The following is a 17,653-nucleotide window of genomic DNA, read 5'->3' on the forward strand; positions in this document are numbered from 1 at the left end:
ATACTGTAGGCTGCAAGGAAAAAAAAAAAAAAACACAAAAAAATTCAAGTGTCAAGGAGTGATAGTCAAGATTACATAGCATCTGGCAGCTTCTACAATAAGGATCAGAGGGCCTGGAATACCATATTTTAGAAGGCAAAAAATCTGGGATTACAAGCAAGAATCAACTACCCAGCAAGACTAAGCATCATCTTTCAGGGGAAGAGATGGACCTTCAAAGTAGGGGACTTTCAATCATTTCTTTTGAAAAGGCCAGAACTAAACAGGAAATTTGATCCACAAACATAGATCTCAAGAGAAACATATAGTTAAACAGGAAAGGAAAAAAAAAAACATTATTTAAAGGTTAAATTGTTTATATCTCTAGATGTTTTATTAGGGGAATTAGAAGGGGCATACATAAACAGAAGGTGTGGGTATAAACTGCGATGATATTGAAGCAAAAGACAGTAAGGGGTGGGAAAAGGATTGTATTGGGAGGAAAGGAAAGGGAAAATAAAATGTGATAAATTCAATCACATGGAGAGGTACAAAAGACCTATTCTAGTATAGGGAAAGATGGGAGAAGTATGAGTGTTGTCACCTTTTAGAATGCTTCTCAAATTATTTTGCATTTATCAATCTATTAACATGTTGCATCAGCCCATAGAATGTGTGAGATAAGGAACTAGTTTTGTTTGTCTTTGTATTCTTAACACCTGACTCGGTGCCTGGCTCCCTCCAAATATTTCATAAGTGTTTGCCAAATTACCAAATTGAGTTGAAAGTACAAGGCTGATGTTTACTAAAAAAAATTTTTTAAAGGATCACATAACTTTATCTTTCCACCATGCACATGGAAGAAGCGATATGATGAGGGACATAGTACAAGGAAAGGCAATCACTGTCACTTCAACTCATCACACAGGAACAGAAAGAGTTAGAGTCCCCAAAAGTAGGCATCTAGATGTAGGCTGGAATTGCACCTCCCTGGCTATGATGATGAGCTATTTCTATTTCTAAATAAAGAACCACTTCATAATCCACCATTTTAATTTTATCATTCATTGAGGAACATTTATACTTAAAAACCAACAAAAGCAAAAACAAGATTTCCAAAGTCAATTCAGAGGAATGATCAAATGTACAGATTATTTATCAGAAAAGAAACACCTGAATTATTTGCAGAGCCTTCACAAAAAAATGGATACCTATTTCTTTGACTTTATGATTGCCATCCCAAGTAACATTTTGCATATATACTCACATTTCTATGCTTAGATCTTGAGAATAAACATTCCTAAGATTCCTTGATATATATACACACATATATTATGTGTGTTTTTATATATGTATATACATACAAATATATACAATATACATGAATGTGTATACATATGTGCTTAGAAGTGTAGGTGTGTGCACATATATACACACACAGATATATATATATATATATATATACATATATACATATATATATATATATATATATATATATATATATATATATCCAGAGAAAACAGGCTTTAGATTTAATTCTGAGCTAGGGCTAAAATTTTTTAATTTTTTTTTATGCATTTTAAAAAAAAATTTTAAATGCATTTTTACTGATTTTATTTTTACAATATTTAAATGTCTTTTTGTTTCTATCTTCCTCTCCCTTCCCAAAAAGTCATCCCAAATAACAAATAATTTCAAAACAAAAAAAGTGTATACATGCATAATCCATGAAACTAGTCACTATATCAAACAAGTGATTAAAAAAAATATTTTTGAAACTCTTATTTGACCTTGGCCAGATTGCTGGACATAAAATAGATATATAAATGTGAACCCCATTTTGGTCCTGGGTTCCTCTGATGAGCCCATGCTGGCTATTAAAAAGTCTCTCTGCCAGATTGGAAGGAGAGTAGTACTGGGCTCCAAGGATGTTTTTTGCTCCAACATTTTGTGGATCACTTTGCCCTAATCTGAGGAGAGGCTCGGGCTGAAGTGGAAAAAGCTGAGCACATGATGGATCAGGTTTTCCAATGGTATGGCGGTACATAGAGTTTTGTCTCAATGCCAACAATTCAAAAGGAACAGGCTTTGCCCAGGAGGAAAAAGAGAAGTTACGATACCCCACTTCTTCATACAAATGGGAGGCTATGAGGTGAAACAGGTTTGACTTTTTAAAGCTATTCAGGCTAATATAACCTTTAATTTTTTTCCCTCTGATATGAGGCCTGGCTCTCTAGAGGTGATGTTAAAGCAAAAGATATCAATGAAAATTGGTTTTTAAAAGTGCTATAGGAGTGTATTGGTGCCAGTGGTCATATCTAGGCCCCTCTTGAATAAGACAATCTAGGCAGAATACAGAGAATAGGGGCTTTTCGATATATAGTTCCCAAGGGTCTGCTCTCATAGGTCCCAGAACCAAACAATGTAATTTCAGAACACATGACTAATAGAGACTGAATCATCAGAGTTGTGTAAATACTGAAGAGAAAAAGAGAAGGAAGGGAAGGAAAGAAAGGAAGGAAGAGAAGGAAGGGAAGGAAGGGGGAAGGAGGGAAGAAGTAAAGAGGAAGAAGGGAGGGAAGGAGGGAGTTAAGAAAGGAAGAAGGGAAAGAAGGGAAGGAGGGGAAGGAAGGGAAGGGAAGGAGGAAAGGAAGGTGATAGAGGGAGGAGAGGCAAGGAAGGAAAGGAGGAAGATTAAAATTGTACATTTTGTTTGGGTTTTGATCAAGAAACTTTCCAGTGCCTTTTTCTTAGGATTTAATTAAATTAGAAATTTGTAACTTGGATCCCATCTTTATTTTCACTAACCCCTAAGTGAAATTTAATACTTTCTTCAATTGTGTATTTTAAACTGGTACAATAAAGACATTTGGTCAACAGAATTGAAAATGATCATTCCAGCCTGGTCTTTTCATTTCTCCAACAAATAAACTTTTCATTTAAAATTAAAAATAACTTTCACATAGCATAATGGAAAAGTCTAAAAGAGTCTTTAAAAAATTAACCTAAAGATCATTATTCATATAGTTAAACTTTCTAACCTTAATTGGTATAACCACCATTAGAAACAAGTTATGGCATAAAAAGGCAATAACCAATTTATTCTCCCTTTTGAAAGAGGCTGCTGAAATTTCTTCCTGGATGAATTCCAGATCTCTGACCTTCATTTTTCAGGCATGGGACTAGATCGTACCTACTTATACTCTACAAATAATCTCTTGGGAATGGACTTGAAGAGATACTAAAAAAAAATCTATGTTTCTGTGACTCATCTAAAAGATCAAAAAAGCCCCTTTAGCATCCTCTTAATGGCCCCAAGAGAATAGGGGCCAGGGAAGGTGACACACATTTACCAAAATGTCACATGACAGAAGGATTTTTTAAAAAGTTATTTTATTCATTACACAATTCATTGGGATCTCATCCATCTTTTTTATTTTAACAGTGGAAAATCATGGAGTCCAGTATCTGTGATTCAAATACATACAAAAGAGCCAACATTACAAATATTCCAGGAATACAGCCCTTAAGAAGTATGTGTTCAGTCAGAGGAATTCCATTGGAGGTATCTTTTTTGGTAGACATGAAGAAATCCTTGCTGGCCTAAAAAAAAAAAAAAGCATAAATAGCTGCCTGGGGAGAGAAATATATGTGTGTATGTGTGTGTGCATACATACACACACATATATCCCTTGAAAATGACTAATTTATTATCTGTATAATGTTGGACAAGATGGCCTTTAAGATCTTCTCCAGCTCTTCATCCCTGGGTTAATAATTACATAGTATAAATTTATCCTTCCATTAAGTTATCAAGTTATCTCCCAAACTATGGTAATGAAACTCAAACTCAAACATTCCACTCAGACTGGAAAGTATAAGTAGGACCAACTATGTCAATCACCCAAGGACTAGCACAATTCAGAGGCTCACTACCAGAAATTTAGTCACTCTATGAAACATTAATTTTTTTGATGGGAAGGGAGGGAAAGACAGAAACTAATGAAACCATTTATTAAGTATCGAGGGGATTGTGATCTGCATCAATGGAGGGTGTACCCAAACATTGATGAAATTGTGGAGCTTGGAAGTGGAAATGATCTATCCTATTGTCTCTATGTGTAATCTTGGATCTCAGGAGTATAAATTATCTAACTATTATTTATAATGTCTATCCTTTTGACATGTCTATAATCGCAAGAATGTTCCTTGGGACTTTTGGAAGACTGGTAATTGATGAAACACTAAAATGATTTAGAAAATCTGAAAGAGATGAATTATCTAGAGACTGAGACTTAAGGAAAGGATATTGCTCAGGCTATGGTGCTTTAAAAAAATAAACTCTTCATAGTGGTCCTAGGATGTGCAAACAAAATATGGTATCCTTTAAGGCATTATTAATTAGGTCTTAGGAAGACCTGATGGAGGGTCTGTTGCATTACAATCTATAGTATCAAATGGGGACAATTACAAATCTTCTTGATCACAATTCATTAAGGTTCACCTTTTGGAATTGGTTTGCTTAGGGCCATGTGGTGTCCCTAACCATACTCTTACATTCAACTCATTTATTTCTTTAACACCAGGCTCCATCCTCCCTGACAAGAGATGTATTTTTGCACAGAACATCAGAGTTGCAGGTATTTTGCCGTACACATCTATTAAGTTTATAGTCCATTCGAAATGTCAAAAAGGTTAATAGTAGCTTTTCAGCACTCTGAATTACTTGCATGCTGAAGATTAAACCAGATGTTTCCTGGGTATGTATTTTTTAAAGAGTGGGCTTTAGGGAAACTTAATTGTTTCTGTTTGGGAAGAACAGTGTTGTCACAATGATTTAGGCTGATTTCCTCCCCCAGCCCTTGCACATGATTAGTGGGGCAGATGCTGAGGGCTGTATAGTTCAAAAGCAATCCTTCAGGATAATATACAAAATGGGATGCAATTCAAAGCTACACACACACACACACACACACACACACACACACACACACACACATCCATGAATATCCCACCTTCTGGGATAAGTGGCACTAACCATTCTTCATTTTTTAGGGTTGTAAACAAGGCAAGTGAAAAAAACCCTAAATGGATGCCAGCAGGAAGAAGGCTGGTCTAAGGCTCAAACAACATTCCTCCTTTTGTTGCTCTTTCATCCGTGTCTTGGCATGGGGAGTAGGAGTCGGAAGAGTCGGTTTAAGTCCAAAGCTGGGGCACTCTGGGAGAGTCAAATGAACATCTCTGGGTTTCAATCACCTCATCAGCATTGGAATATCTACATGTAGTGTATTGTCATGGAAAAAGTTCTAGGTTTAGCATCAGAGAGTCAGAGATCAAATCCCAGCTCTACCAGATATTTTCGTCATTAGGGCACCACTGTGGTGCAACAAAATGAGCCCTAGCTTTGGAACTATATGATCTGAGTTCAAACCATGTTCTGCTCCTTCCTACCTGCATTTTAATTGGCTTAATTTCCCTAGGTCTCCGTTTCCTCAATTTTGTAAAATGAGAGAAAGGGAATGGATAATTTCTGAGGCATCACCTACTGCCAAATGTGCAAACAACTTTGTCATGTGGATTATTATTTATAGCTATATTTCATTCTCATGTGGTCCCAGCTTATACATGAATCTTTTCCTCCAATTATACCCATTCATGACTTCTCGCTGATTGTGTTTTCCTGAAGAAACCAATTAACCTCTTGGTGACTCAGTTTCCTCATCTGAAAATTAGCAAGTTGAACTTGATAGCATAGAGCAGTGGTCTTCAAACTTGTAAAATAGGGGGCCAGTTCACTGTCCCTCTGACTGTGGGAGGGCCGGACTATAGTAAAAACAAAAACTCACACTCTGTCTCTGCCCCTCAGCCCATTTGCCATAACCCAGCGGGCTGCATAAACATCCTCAGCGGGCCGCATCTAGCCCACAGGCCGTAGTTTGAGAACCCCTGGCGTAGAGAGTCCTCTGCAGCTCTAAATCCATGATCTTGTGATTCTGTGATCTCTATTTGTGTATTGCATCTTTTCTAAGCCACAATTTACAACTTGGCTTTCCCAGGTCCTCTCCTTCTTCCTTGCTACACAGAACCCAAACCAAATGGCAAATTTGGCTCAGTTCAGAGAACATGGGTTTTATATCCCGATTCTTCTATTTATTATTCTGCAGCTCTCTGAGCATCAGTTTCTTCATCTGCAAAATGAGGGGGTTAGTCAGACTCTTTTCAATCTAAATCTTATGATACCACCTTCAATACGTTATTAGTTATCTCTTTGAGCACACATCCTCAGTTTTATGGTCATTGAGTCAAGGGCAATGTCTTACTGTTTTTTGTGCTTATTTCATAGTATCACATTTGATAAAACCAATGTTAACAATGGGTAAATTGGGGACTTTGGGAATCCATGTTGACTTCTCTTTTGGTGGCAATGGGATTGCCCTTTGGGAAATCAGTCCACTCAGAGTTGAAGTGTATGGCATCCTCCTAAAAGCCTTTTGGCCACTCCTTACACCCACGGTGAAATAAATGAAGGACAGCTGGATGGGGACATGAAGGATCCCCTGGCAAGCTTTATGGAATGTTCATGCTTCTTCGCTACTCCAAGGGATATACATGGCATGTGGTTCCCCTCTGAATGTTCATGAAGACAGGATGGAAGGTGTGAGCCACAACTGTGGTTCTGACTTGTTAACAAAGCACAGATTGTGCAAGGACTGATTTTCCTTAAAAAAAAATTGCTTTTGCTATTTTGATGGCAAACTGTAAAATTTCAAAGGCCAACAATGGTGATAGACAAAGAACTTTTACAGGATTTTAAGAGGCTTTTTCTCCTCCTTGATCTGTGTACAGAACTTTCATGGAGGCTCCAAGAGCTTTGTTTACACTCCAGTTTTAAGAATGGAGATAGTTTAACGTTTTTCAAATTCAATCGGTCAGCCCACCTCTGTCCTTAGTGGTCCACCTGGATTGACAACAACATTGTAGAAATAAATTCTCAGAACTTTGGAGTTGGATCCAGTGCTCCTGGGCACCAAAGGACTCCCCACTCCAGCATACTCAATCAGTGGTCCTCCAGTCTCTATTTGGAGATCTCCTTTTCTCTCGATGGTTCATTCGTTCTACTTCTAGCCAGCTCTCATTATTCAGATTTTTTTTTTTCTCTTTACAACTTCCAATCCTCTCTTACTGGGGCTTTAAGGCCAGACAAACAAGAGCAATGTTTGCAGGTTGGGGGGAAGGCAGCACCTAACATGGGATTGCAATAAGAGAAAAAGTCCACTCTGCCCTTTCTTTCCTTGAAAAGGAGAAAGGGCCAACAAGGCTTAACAAAATGACATGATTGCTAATCCTCTTGCTGGATGAACAATATTACTTTGGGAATGGATGGCCAAGGACCACTTGTGGGCTGTCAGCAGCAGCAAGCAAACTTGTCTTTGAGTGCAGAATACATCTCAAACTGCACCTTGATGGCCTGTGGGACCTGAGCAGCTCCAACAGCCACAGAAGGGGAAGCCACAAAAGGTTCAAGGCCCCTCAGGCCACCCTGCAGCATTTGTAGGCACAACTTCGCTGTCCCCACTCAGGATCATTTACTTCTTCTTGTGGGAATCCCACTCTCAAATGTCACATCACCAATCAAGTCAGGGTCCGAAGATGTGTCAAACACATTCCATTATTTAAGTCATTGTCTGGTTCTGACTTTTAGTGTCTTCCTAACACTCTAGTTGTGCCTTTTTCTGTCTGGACCATCTAAATACCTGGCACATTCTTTAAAAACACCAGGTAGACTGGCAGGGATCTCTTCGGTGGGGAGAGAAAGGAGATGGGGACCAGGGAAGGCATCTTCCATCCTCCTAAGTCCAGACCTCCATGGGCACCATGGATTCTTTTGTTCCCACAGAAGGCAGCAAGTTTTCTTCAGACAAGAAATAAAAAGGAAACTGCACAAGGAACCCACGGATCTTTTTTAATTCCTCCTCTGCTCGTCCTGGCTCCTCCTTTGCTAATATTGGCTTGGTAATGAACTCCCGGAGCTGTATGAGATTGTGCACCTCATCGTTGGGAAGGCATCGGAATACCTGGGAGAACCAGACAAATGAATCATCACACGGCGTTTCCAAGGAAATGTCAGCAGACACATTTTATGGCAAATATTCAGTCGGGACAGTCAGCTTTTATGCAGAGCCTATTAGTTTTGTGGGGTACACAGATCTATCAAAACAAAGAACATTCCAAAGAACATTACTAGACGGGTAATGCTGTTCATCTTCCATGCCACGGTGGCTTATGGCTTTTAAAGTGGCAGCTGGAGAGCCCCGCTTGATCTATATGACTCATAAGGCTAGGTCTACCTATTCCATACAAAACACAGGGAGAATCTGAAGGCTAGGGTTAGCACTCTCCATGATTCATGGAACTAGAGACCCCAAAAATTATCTACTAACCCTTGCTTGGATTAGAAAGGAGCTCCCTACAGATGAGGAAACTGAGACCTTCCAGCAGGAGTATATTAGCCAGCGTGTAACAACCATCTCTCAAGAAAGAAATATTCCTTATTGCTCGGTAAGAAATGACCAGCAGGAGGAATATAGAGAGGCCTGGAGAGACTTAAATCAACTGATGCTGAGTGAAATGAGCAGAACCAGAAGATCACTGTACACTTCAACAACAATGCTGTATGAGGATGTATTCTGATGGAAGTGGAAATCTTCAACATAAAGAAGATCCAACTCACCTCCAGTTGATCAATGATGGACAGAGGTAGCTGCACCCAGAGAAGAAACACTGGGAGGGGAATGAAAATTGTTAGCACTAATATCTGTCTGCCCAGGTTGCATGTACCTTCGGATTCTAATGTTTATTGTGCAACAAGAAAGTGATATTCGCACACATGTATTGTACCTAGACTATATTGTAACACATGTAAAATGTATGGTATTGCCTGTCGTCGGGGGGAGGGAATAGAGGGAGGGGGGGTAAATTGGAAAAATGAATACAAGGGATAATATTATAAAATATATATATATATATAATAAAAAAAAAAAAAAAAAAAAAAAAAAAAAAAAAAAAGAAAGAAATATTCCTGTAACACATTAGATTTGGAGTCAGGAATACCTACTTTAGGCACTTTTCTAGCTGTATGGCCCTGGGTAAGCCTCAGTTTCCTCATATAGAAAATGGAGCTACCTCATAAATTTGTCATAAAGACTAAATAAAATAACATACATAGAGTTTTTTATAAACCTTAAAGTGCTATGCAAATGTTAGTAATTACTATTATTGCTATTATCATCTAAAGCTCAAATTGGTAATTAAGATGCAGATATCCAGTTTGACAATCAAAAAGCATTAAACCAGAAGCTGCATGTAGATGGCCAACTAAGTAGTAAGACTTAGTCTTATTATCTGGTTTGTTCTATGCAAAAAAATTCTATGATTCTCAAAGAATCACAGAATTATACCAATGGAAAGGGGTCTTAGTGAGAATCAAAGCCAAGCAATCTGAACTTGGGTCTTCCGGACAGTAGGACTCATCATCATTATCATCATTATCATCATCACAAATAAATAAATAAAAATTACATAATATATAATAAAAATATGACACATAATATTGTTGCAGATAGATGGAATCAGGAAGACATGGATTCAAGTTCGGCTTCAACCTAGACTGGCTCTGTGACTCTAAACAAGTAATTGAAGCTTAGTGCTCTGAGGAACCCTCGAAGACCATAAATGGTAAAGAAGTTGCCAACCTGTACTAGTTGAAGTAACTTCTACATCTAAGAGTTTCTTGTACCAATGAAGTCATAGGTCTGATTCCTATCCAATAGTATTAATAAAAGCAATGGTAATTATCATATAATAGCATATGATAATGATAATTATTATATAATAGAAGAGGTTACATAATAATGAGCTCTTTAGGAGTTTTCCAATAGGGCTTGCATTCCCATTGATCAAGGTCACCACGAAGGAGTTCCCTGTGTGTGGTGGAAAATTGGACTACAGCATCTCCAAGATTTCTTTGATCAATGAGAAGGTTTTTTTTTTTTTGTTTTTTTTTTTTTTCTTTCAGTCAGCTCATAAAGGAATGTGACTGCTTTGGTTTGAAGGCTAATTTTTAAATGAATATTGATTAAATTTTATTTTAAAATTTATTTTATTTGAAAAAACAGAGTAAAAAAAGAAAAACAGAAAAGGAATATAAAATAAAATAAAGCAAAACAAAAGAGAACATTGTCATGTGCCCAATAGAACATCAGGAAGGATTCAAAATATATAACAACAAATTACCAGATCAAGAAAAAAAAGAAAAAATATATATATATTAGTAGAAGAAATTATATTCATGAATGTGCATTTTTTCTTTACTTCCTTGTAAATTGTTCTTTGGTTCTCTTCTGTGCATCTTATTTACTTTATTTTTCTCCCTTTTACCCCCACCCCCACCCCTATGCAAGTGACAGTTAAGAAAAGATCTATCTATCTATACACACATACACACACACAACACACACACATGCTCAACACACAAATACCCCTCATAAATACAAATGTTTCCTATCCCTGTTGCCTCTTTAATTAAATTCTTCTCTATAACTTGCCTTGCTATTACTTAAACTCCCCCTACCCAAGGAACCCTCCCTTATCTTCTTCCCTCACTCTTTGCTCCATCTGCCCATCCCTCCCCATTTATTTATTTATAGATTTTGGAGGGTGCTATACCTTTCATGGTATATACATAGTGTTGCCTATTGAACCCATTTCCAATGTAAATAGGTTTTTAGGCAACCTCTAATGCCTCTATATCTATTTTTCTTCTGAACTTCATTTGTATAACATGATTACTATTTTTACCTTAAATCTGGAAGGCTATTTGTTAAAACAAAACAAAAGGTTGTTTTAACAAAATGAATAAGTCTGAAGCTAGCAAAAACTCAAATTTTTCTGCCCTTTGGGATATTTTTCTTTCCATAAGTGGTTTAAAATGCAAAAATGGAAAAAATAAAAACAATTTTACCTTGTCATATATGGTAGCATTCCGAGCTGCTGTTGAGATCCAGACCTCCTTGAAGAATTTGTCACTCACAGGATCTAGAATCTCTGAAATTGGCTCTGAGAGATAGCCTAGGACAACCCTGACAGACAAGCAAAACATAAGAGGTAAGCAAGAGGTAGTAAAAAAGAAAAAGCAAAGCAAAGCAAATAATAAAAAGAAAGGGAAAAAAAATCACCATTTTTTTTCTTTTTAGGAAAACAAAAGTAACCTTTAAAAACAAAAGGTCTAGTTCCAATGATCTTGTGATAAAGAGAGTCATATAAACCCAGAAAAAGAACTGTGGGAACTGAGTGTAGTTTACAACATAGCATTTTCATAAACAAACAAGTGTTTCTTTGCATTTTATTTTCTTTCTCATTTTTTCTGGTTTGATTTGATTTTTCTTTTGCAGCAAGATAATTGTATAAATATGTATGCATATGTTTTGAAAAATAAAAAGCTTTCTTAAAAATTAAAAAAAACATATGCATGGATGATTCTTCAACATTAACCTTTGCAAAACCTTGTATTCCAATTTTTCCCCTTCCCCTAGATGGCAAGTAGTCTAATATGTGAAATGTAGTAGAAATATATATTAAATCTAATATATTCATACATAGTTGTACAATTATCTTTCCACACAAGTAAAATCAAAACAGAAAAAATCAAAACAAAATAAAATGCAAGCAAATGACAACAAAAAGAATAAAAATGCTATGTTGTGAACCACACTCAGTTCCTACAGTCCTCTCTTTGGGTGTAGATGGCTCTCTTCATCATTAAATCATGGGAACTGGTCTGAATCATCTTCCTGTTGAAGAGAGCCATGTCCATCAGAATTGATTATTGTATAATCTTGTTTTTGTCATGTACAATGATCTCCTGGTTCTTCTCATTTCACTCAGCATCAATTCCTGTAAGTCTCTCCAGGCATCTCTGAAACCATGTTGTTGGTCATTTCTTACAGAACAATAATATTCTATCACATTCATATACCATAACTTATTCATCATTCTCCAACTGATGGACATCTACTCCATTTCCAGTTTCTTTCCACTACAAAAAGGGCTGCAGAAGTTTTGAAAATAAACTTTGATAAAAAAGAAAAAAAAAACCCCAAAGGGTTTAGAGTAAGCAGAACCAGGAGAATAAGATACACCAAGAACATACCAATGTCAGTACCAACAACCCTAAAAGGTAGCAATGATTTATTGATGTTGGAAGAACAAATGATGAAACATGTTTCCCTCCTATCAGTAGAGACATGGGGGATTATGTGTGCAGAATAGTAGAGTGTTTATATATTCAGTTGTTAAATCAGTTAATTTTAACTGTTTTTTTCTTTGGCACAAGGGAGAATTCAATGTGTGTATGAATCAGAAAATAACTGGTACCAAAAAAAATTAATAGCATTTTTGATGCTGTTAACATTTTTTAATGATTTGAAATGAAACCTAATGATTTTTGCTCTATAAGTATGGGAAACTGAGAGACCTTAATGATAAGGTGGCAAATAACATCATATTGGGAAAGAAGTTTAGTATTTGGAGTTACTAAGAAGAGTACTTTGGGGAACAGGATTAGAAATTATAACAACCTTGATAAGATGGAAGTGTCACAAATATACGAGGAAGTTCTAATTCAGTGTCATATTCTTAGTTCAGGAGGAGTTAGCAGGATGTCTGGCTATATTTGTTTAAATGGGATTGGAAATGACCTAGAGGCTTCTGGGTAACAAAGAAAACATGCATTGACACTGCAATGCTGGTTGTTTTTTTGTTTGTTTGTTTTTTAACAGCATAATATTGGGATTTATAAGCAACATCTAGTTAGTATGCTGCAAAGAGCCTGCCCTAGAAAGAAGCAAGACTCTTTGGCTAACTCATGAGTCCATTGTGCTGTTAATGATGTTAATCATGTGTTAACTCTTTGGATTTGGGCAGGTTCCTCTCACCAATCTGGGAAGAGCTGATCAATTAATGAACTGCTAATGACAATGAAAAACTCTTGAGTAAATGAAAACCAAGAATAGGTAAGGAAATATACTTATCTTTTCTTGGTTGAGAAATGGAAGACAACTAGAGCTGAATGTTGTATATATTGTCAAATAGTGTCAATGTAGCAGGTATTTTCACTGAATTGTTTTTCTTTGTTATTAAAAAAAAAAAAAAAAAAAAAGACAGTTTGGAGGTGGAATTGGGGGAGTAATTCCTGAAATGCCTATGGTATAAAACAAAAGACATCAATAAAATTTATTAAAGAAAAAACTCCCCGAGTCTGTCAAAGTGGAAATAACAAAGAGTAGTGATCTAGTCAGAGTGGAGGCATTAGAATGATTAAAGGAGAGTATATAATAGACCTGGGCCTTTTTTGGAAAAGAAATATGAGGAATCACAGGTTTAGAGCTTGAAGAGATTTTAGAATTCTCCTAGTGTAAATCCCTCATTTTATAGAAAGAATAACTAGAGTTGGGCAGGGATTTGTTCAAAATCTCCAAAATCGCAAATGGACAGAGCCAAGAGTCAAATTCTGACTCTAAAACTAAGACTGAGCGAAGCAAGAAAAGATGAAGGCACCTCAGTGACAAGGAAGGAGTCTGTACTACTAGGGGAAAAAGTGTAACACTCCGAGCTAATTAAAGAGGCAATAAGATCAGAGATAGAGAACAAATCCAGTGGAGAAAGATATGGCTTTGGAGTCGGAAGACTTCATTTTAGGTCCTGGCTCTCCCACGTAGGACACATGTGATGTTAATTAAATTATTGAAACACCCTTAGTTTTTTTCTTGCCTGTTAAATGGGAATTAGAATCCTGACATTATGTTTCTGTTATTTACAAGATAAAAGTAGACTTTTGAAGGCTAAGGAGGTACTGCCACCGAGATATCTCATAAATTCTGCTAATTTAGAAAACAACCCCATTATATTATTGGTACTTGTTTTCATTATTACTCAGAGACCTCTAGGTCATTTCTGACTCTAAATATAGTCTCCCTGCTAAGAGCCTCTGAACTAAGAATACAACATTAAGCTTTAATTACTTAGAGTTTTGTGCCTCTTTCACTTTAACCTGGTTTTTATACTTCTTTTTGTCTTCCTTAAATCCATGAAGCATCCTATATTATTTCTTGAGTCCCGTAGAAGGAAGAGACTGCAGAATAAATTCCCACCTTAATGGAGGCCCTTCTGATGGTAGCACCAATAACCCTAAGCATGCTTGCAAATAAATGTACTTCAGGATAAATGGATCCCAAAGGTCTAAGTACAGTTTATACTTGATATTTGTTGTTCCCTTGTTTCAGTCATGTCTCACCCTCTAAAACACCATTTGGGGTTTTCTTGGCAAGGATACTGAAATGGTTTGCTGTTTCCTTCTCTGGCTCATTTTATTGATTACAAAATGGAGGCAAGGGATAAGTGACTTGCCCAGGATGACACAGCTGGTGTCTGAGTTAAGATTTAAACTCAAGCTGAGTCTTCCTATCTCCAGACCTACAGATCTGTGGATTGTACCACCTAGTTGTCCACATACCTGGTAAAAGCAAAGCATTATATGAATATAGGTGTATTATGTCTCTCAGTTGTTTTATCAGTTGCCATTTTTACCATCATCATCCTTGATGAGAAGCTACCATTGATGGTAAAAGCATTAGATTCTGCTTTGTGTTACAAGAATAATCACTTTAAAAACTAGGACCATGGTAAAATTGGAATCCAAAAACTGATTTTCATATTGTTTCTCATTTTTTCATGAAAAACAAAAGGATGCTGCTATTGTTTTCATCCCATTAAATGTTACATTTTAAAATCAATACCTATTGTGAGGGAAGAATTTTATTTGAATAATTTTTCAGTCCTTAATGAATGTTTTGCATGCATGCTGATTATTCATCAGAATGGACTATTGTCACAGAGTCTATTTAAAGTCACCTTCTGATGGAAATGTGTCTTCCTGCCTGTTCAAAAATGGCCCAGATGGAAGAGGGTTTGAGGTTGTGCTTGTAAGTGAGAAATAGCTATGTTTGGGGCCACATGGCTTATCTTTGGGAACAGTTCTCATTAAAAATTAGAAATTGAAGTTGACACAATGCAGCAGCAGCCTTGTTCTCTGATACATTATCTATGTTTGGCAACATGACAAAGAGAAAAGCTAGTCCGGAATGACTCCTCTTTTCAAATGAGTGAAGAGAATGTGTAGGTATTCATAGTTCAAGAAAGGATGTGTGTGTGTGTGTGTGTGTGTGTGTGTGTGTGTGTGTATAAGGAAACTAGATTTTGCGTATTTTTCTATGGGTAAACTACATGACAGATTAGGAAAATTATATTTTAGGAATTAGGAAATTAGAAATTATATATAAAATTAGGAAAATATATTAAAAGATTCAACCCCCCCCCAAACTAACAACAAAAAACTCTACCCAAACAAACAAAAAACCAATTGAGAGCACAATCTATAAAAAAGGTGAAATTACCAGTGATAATAGTAGTGAAAAAGATGCTAGAACACATCTGAAGATACCAATTTTAACTTTGAGAACTAGATTTAAAGAATTAGATAGCGACAAGAGACAGCAGAATTCTACCCTTCTCATATAGGGCAAAACCAACAGAGTTCACACTCTTGTGGGCTGTGATTGATCATTCCAATATGCACATGGCTGATGGGCTCCTTTGCTTGCCTGTCTGCAAAAAGACCAGTTTCCAAATATGAACTTTGACAAGGGTTGTAGCATAGTGTAAACTTCCCCAGTCTCATTTCTGCAATGACTTTTCCCAAAGAACCACCATCACTTTCATTGGGATTTAACAATGAGACTGGATTAAAAGTAGTTTTCCATTTGCCATTTTCTTTTCAACCTCTATTTTCTGCATTTGAATATGACATTATACTATCCGCAGGGCACATTATAACCATGTGGCCCAATTAATGACAAATTATCTTAGAATCACATAGCTGAGTTATGGAGTCTATCCTATTTTCCTTTATAAATCCTCTGTTAGGGGGCAGTTAGATGGCGCAGTGGATAGAGCACCAGCCTGAATTCAGGAGGACCTGAGTTCAAATCTGGTCTCAGACACTTAACACTTCCTAGCTGTGTGACCCTGGGCAAGTCACTTAACCCCAGCCTCAGAAAGAAAAAAAATAAAAAAAATAAAAAATAAAAAATAAATCCTCTGTTAGAGACAGGGAAACTGAAGCTTAAAGAAATTAAACAATTAAAATCATACAGTCAGGGGATGAAGTCAAGATTTATCTCTATCCAACTGCTCTTTAGTAGATGGTCTTCTTGTTGAAATTCTATCCATCAGATCAGGTCAAAATGTCACATCTCTCATAATTTCTCTGTCTGTCTTCTCCTCAGCTCTCAACAATCACCAATGATTTTTCTCTATGGATGGCTTTGTTTTGTAGCTCTTCAATTCTCCCTTGTGTCCAATAGTCATTCCTTTCCCAGGCTTCCACTCCAGTACATAGTATATATTTTCTCTCCTTACTAAAACCTAAACTACTTGAGCACAGGTTATGTCTCACTCTTGCATTTATAGTCCAGTGCTGAGCCCAGTGTCTGAGTCATACTTATATACATTGATAATTGCTTTTTTGCTTTTTATTTCTTTTCATTCATTTTATTCTAATGAATCCATCATATATTATACTTATATGCTTATGTTTATAGCCCTAGTAGGCTATTAAGCTCCCTGGAAGTTATTTTCTTATTTTCTACCTTCTCCTTTACTTATTATGGTGTCTACACAGAGAAGGCACTTAATAAATACTTGGCTGAAATTTGATGGATTGGTCTCTTTGTGTAAACAGATTCATGTGCCCAGATCACAAATAAAACCAAAATCAAATCCAATTAAATCCAATACCGTTTCCTTTCCCATGAAAATAGAAATGTTGCTTGCTCAGAATTTAATAGCTTAACCTTGATAACCAGATTGCTGAAGTTATCTTAGCCATGTTGTAAGAAACTAGATCAGACCTCTTTTCAAAAACATCTATTCCTGGAATCATAAGACTCAACTCATAGGAAATCAAATAAAGGACATGGGCAACCCTAAGCTCTATACATCTTCCATCTATTCCTCCCAGTGATGTTACCTGAAGCACTGAAGCCGAAGTCCCTGGGCAAATCTTCCTGCCTCATACTTTTCTCCATTCATTACAGAGGGGATAGTCTCAGTGTCCTGCACGATGACCGCCATTTCACTATCACGCTTTCCCAGCATGCTCCTGTCATTTATATTTGCAGATCCTGGGAAAAATAAAAACGGAAATGCTTTTTCTCAACATTAAAACTCCACAACTTTTACCATTGAAAACACTATCCTACTGTATGGCAATTATCTCATTTTTTAAGCCACAGAAGATTAGAAACCTTTTATGTGTTTTCCTTAAGGCACAGTTAAATTTAGATATACTGATGAAAGTCATAATCCTTTTTGGTCCCAAATATACATCATGTAGTCAAAAAGATATTCAATTTGGAGTTAAAGAACTAGCCTGTTTACTGCCCGTTATTATTGAAAAGGTCATCTCCCAATATGAACTTCCTTTCTCTGCACCCTAGCTCTGGGAAATGATGACATTGGACAGGATAATATCCAAGTGCTTTTTCTGTTCCTTTTC

At 36.5% G+C, this 17,653-nt stretch overlaps 1 protein-coding gene across 4 annotated transcripts in view; it reads right to left on the reverse strand.

The window, feature by feature from the left end:
- Positions 1–3,356: 3,356 nt before the first annotated feature.
- Positions 3,357–17,653, reverse strand: part of PLD1 (phospholipase D1) — a 268,046-nt gene continuing 253,749 nt past the window's right edge. For all 4 annotated transcript variants that reach the window (XM_074298190.1, XM_074298191.1, XM_074298192.1 and 1 more), the window contains 3 exons: positions 17,126–17,279; positions 11,003–11,120; positions 3,357–8,057 (listed from right to left, as the gene is read on the reverse strand). In XM_074298190.1, coding sequence (XP_074154291.1) covers positions 7,833–8,057; positions 11,003–11,120; positions 17,126–17,279 — 497 coding nt within the window. In that variant the 3' untranslated portion in view covers positions 3,357–7,832. The remainder of the gene's footprint in view (positions 8,058–11,002; positions 11,121–17,125; positions 17,280–17,653) is intronic.

This window comes from Sminthopsis crassicaudata, chromosome 3, assembly GCF_048593235.1.
Source record: "Sminthopsis crassicaudata isolate SCR6 chromosome 3, ASM4859323v1, whole genome shotgun sequence".
NCBI classification, from domain to species: Eukaryota; Metazoa; Chordata; class Mammalia; order Dasyuromorphia; family Dasyuridae; genus Sminthopsis; species Sminthopsis crassicaudata.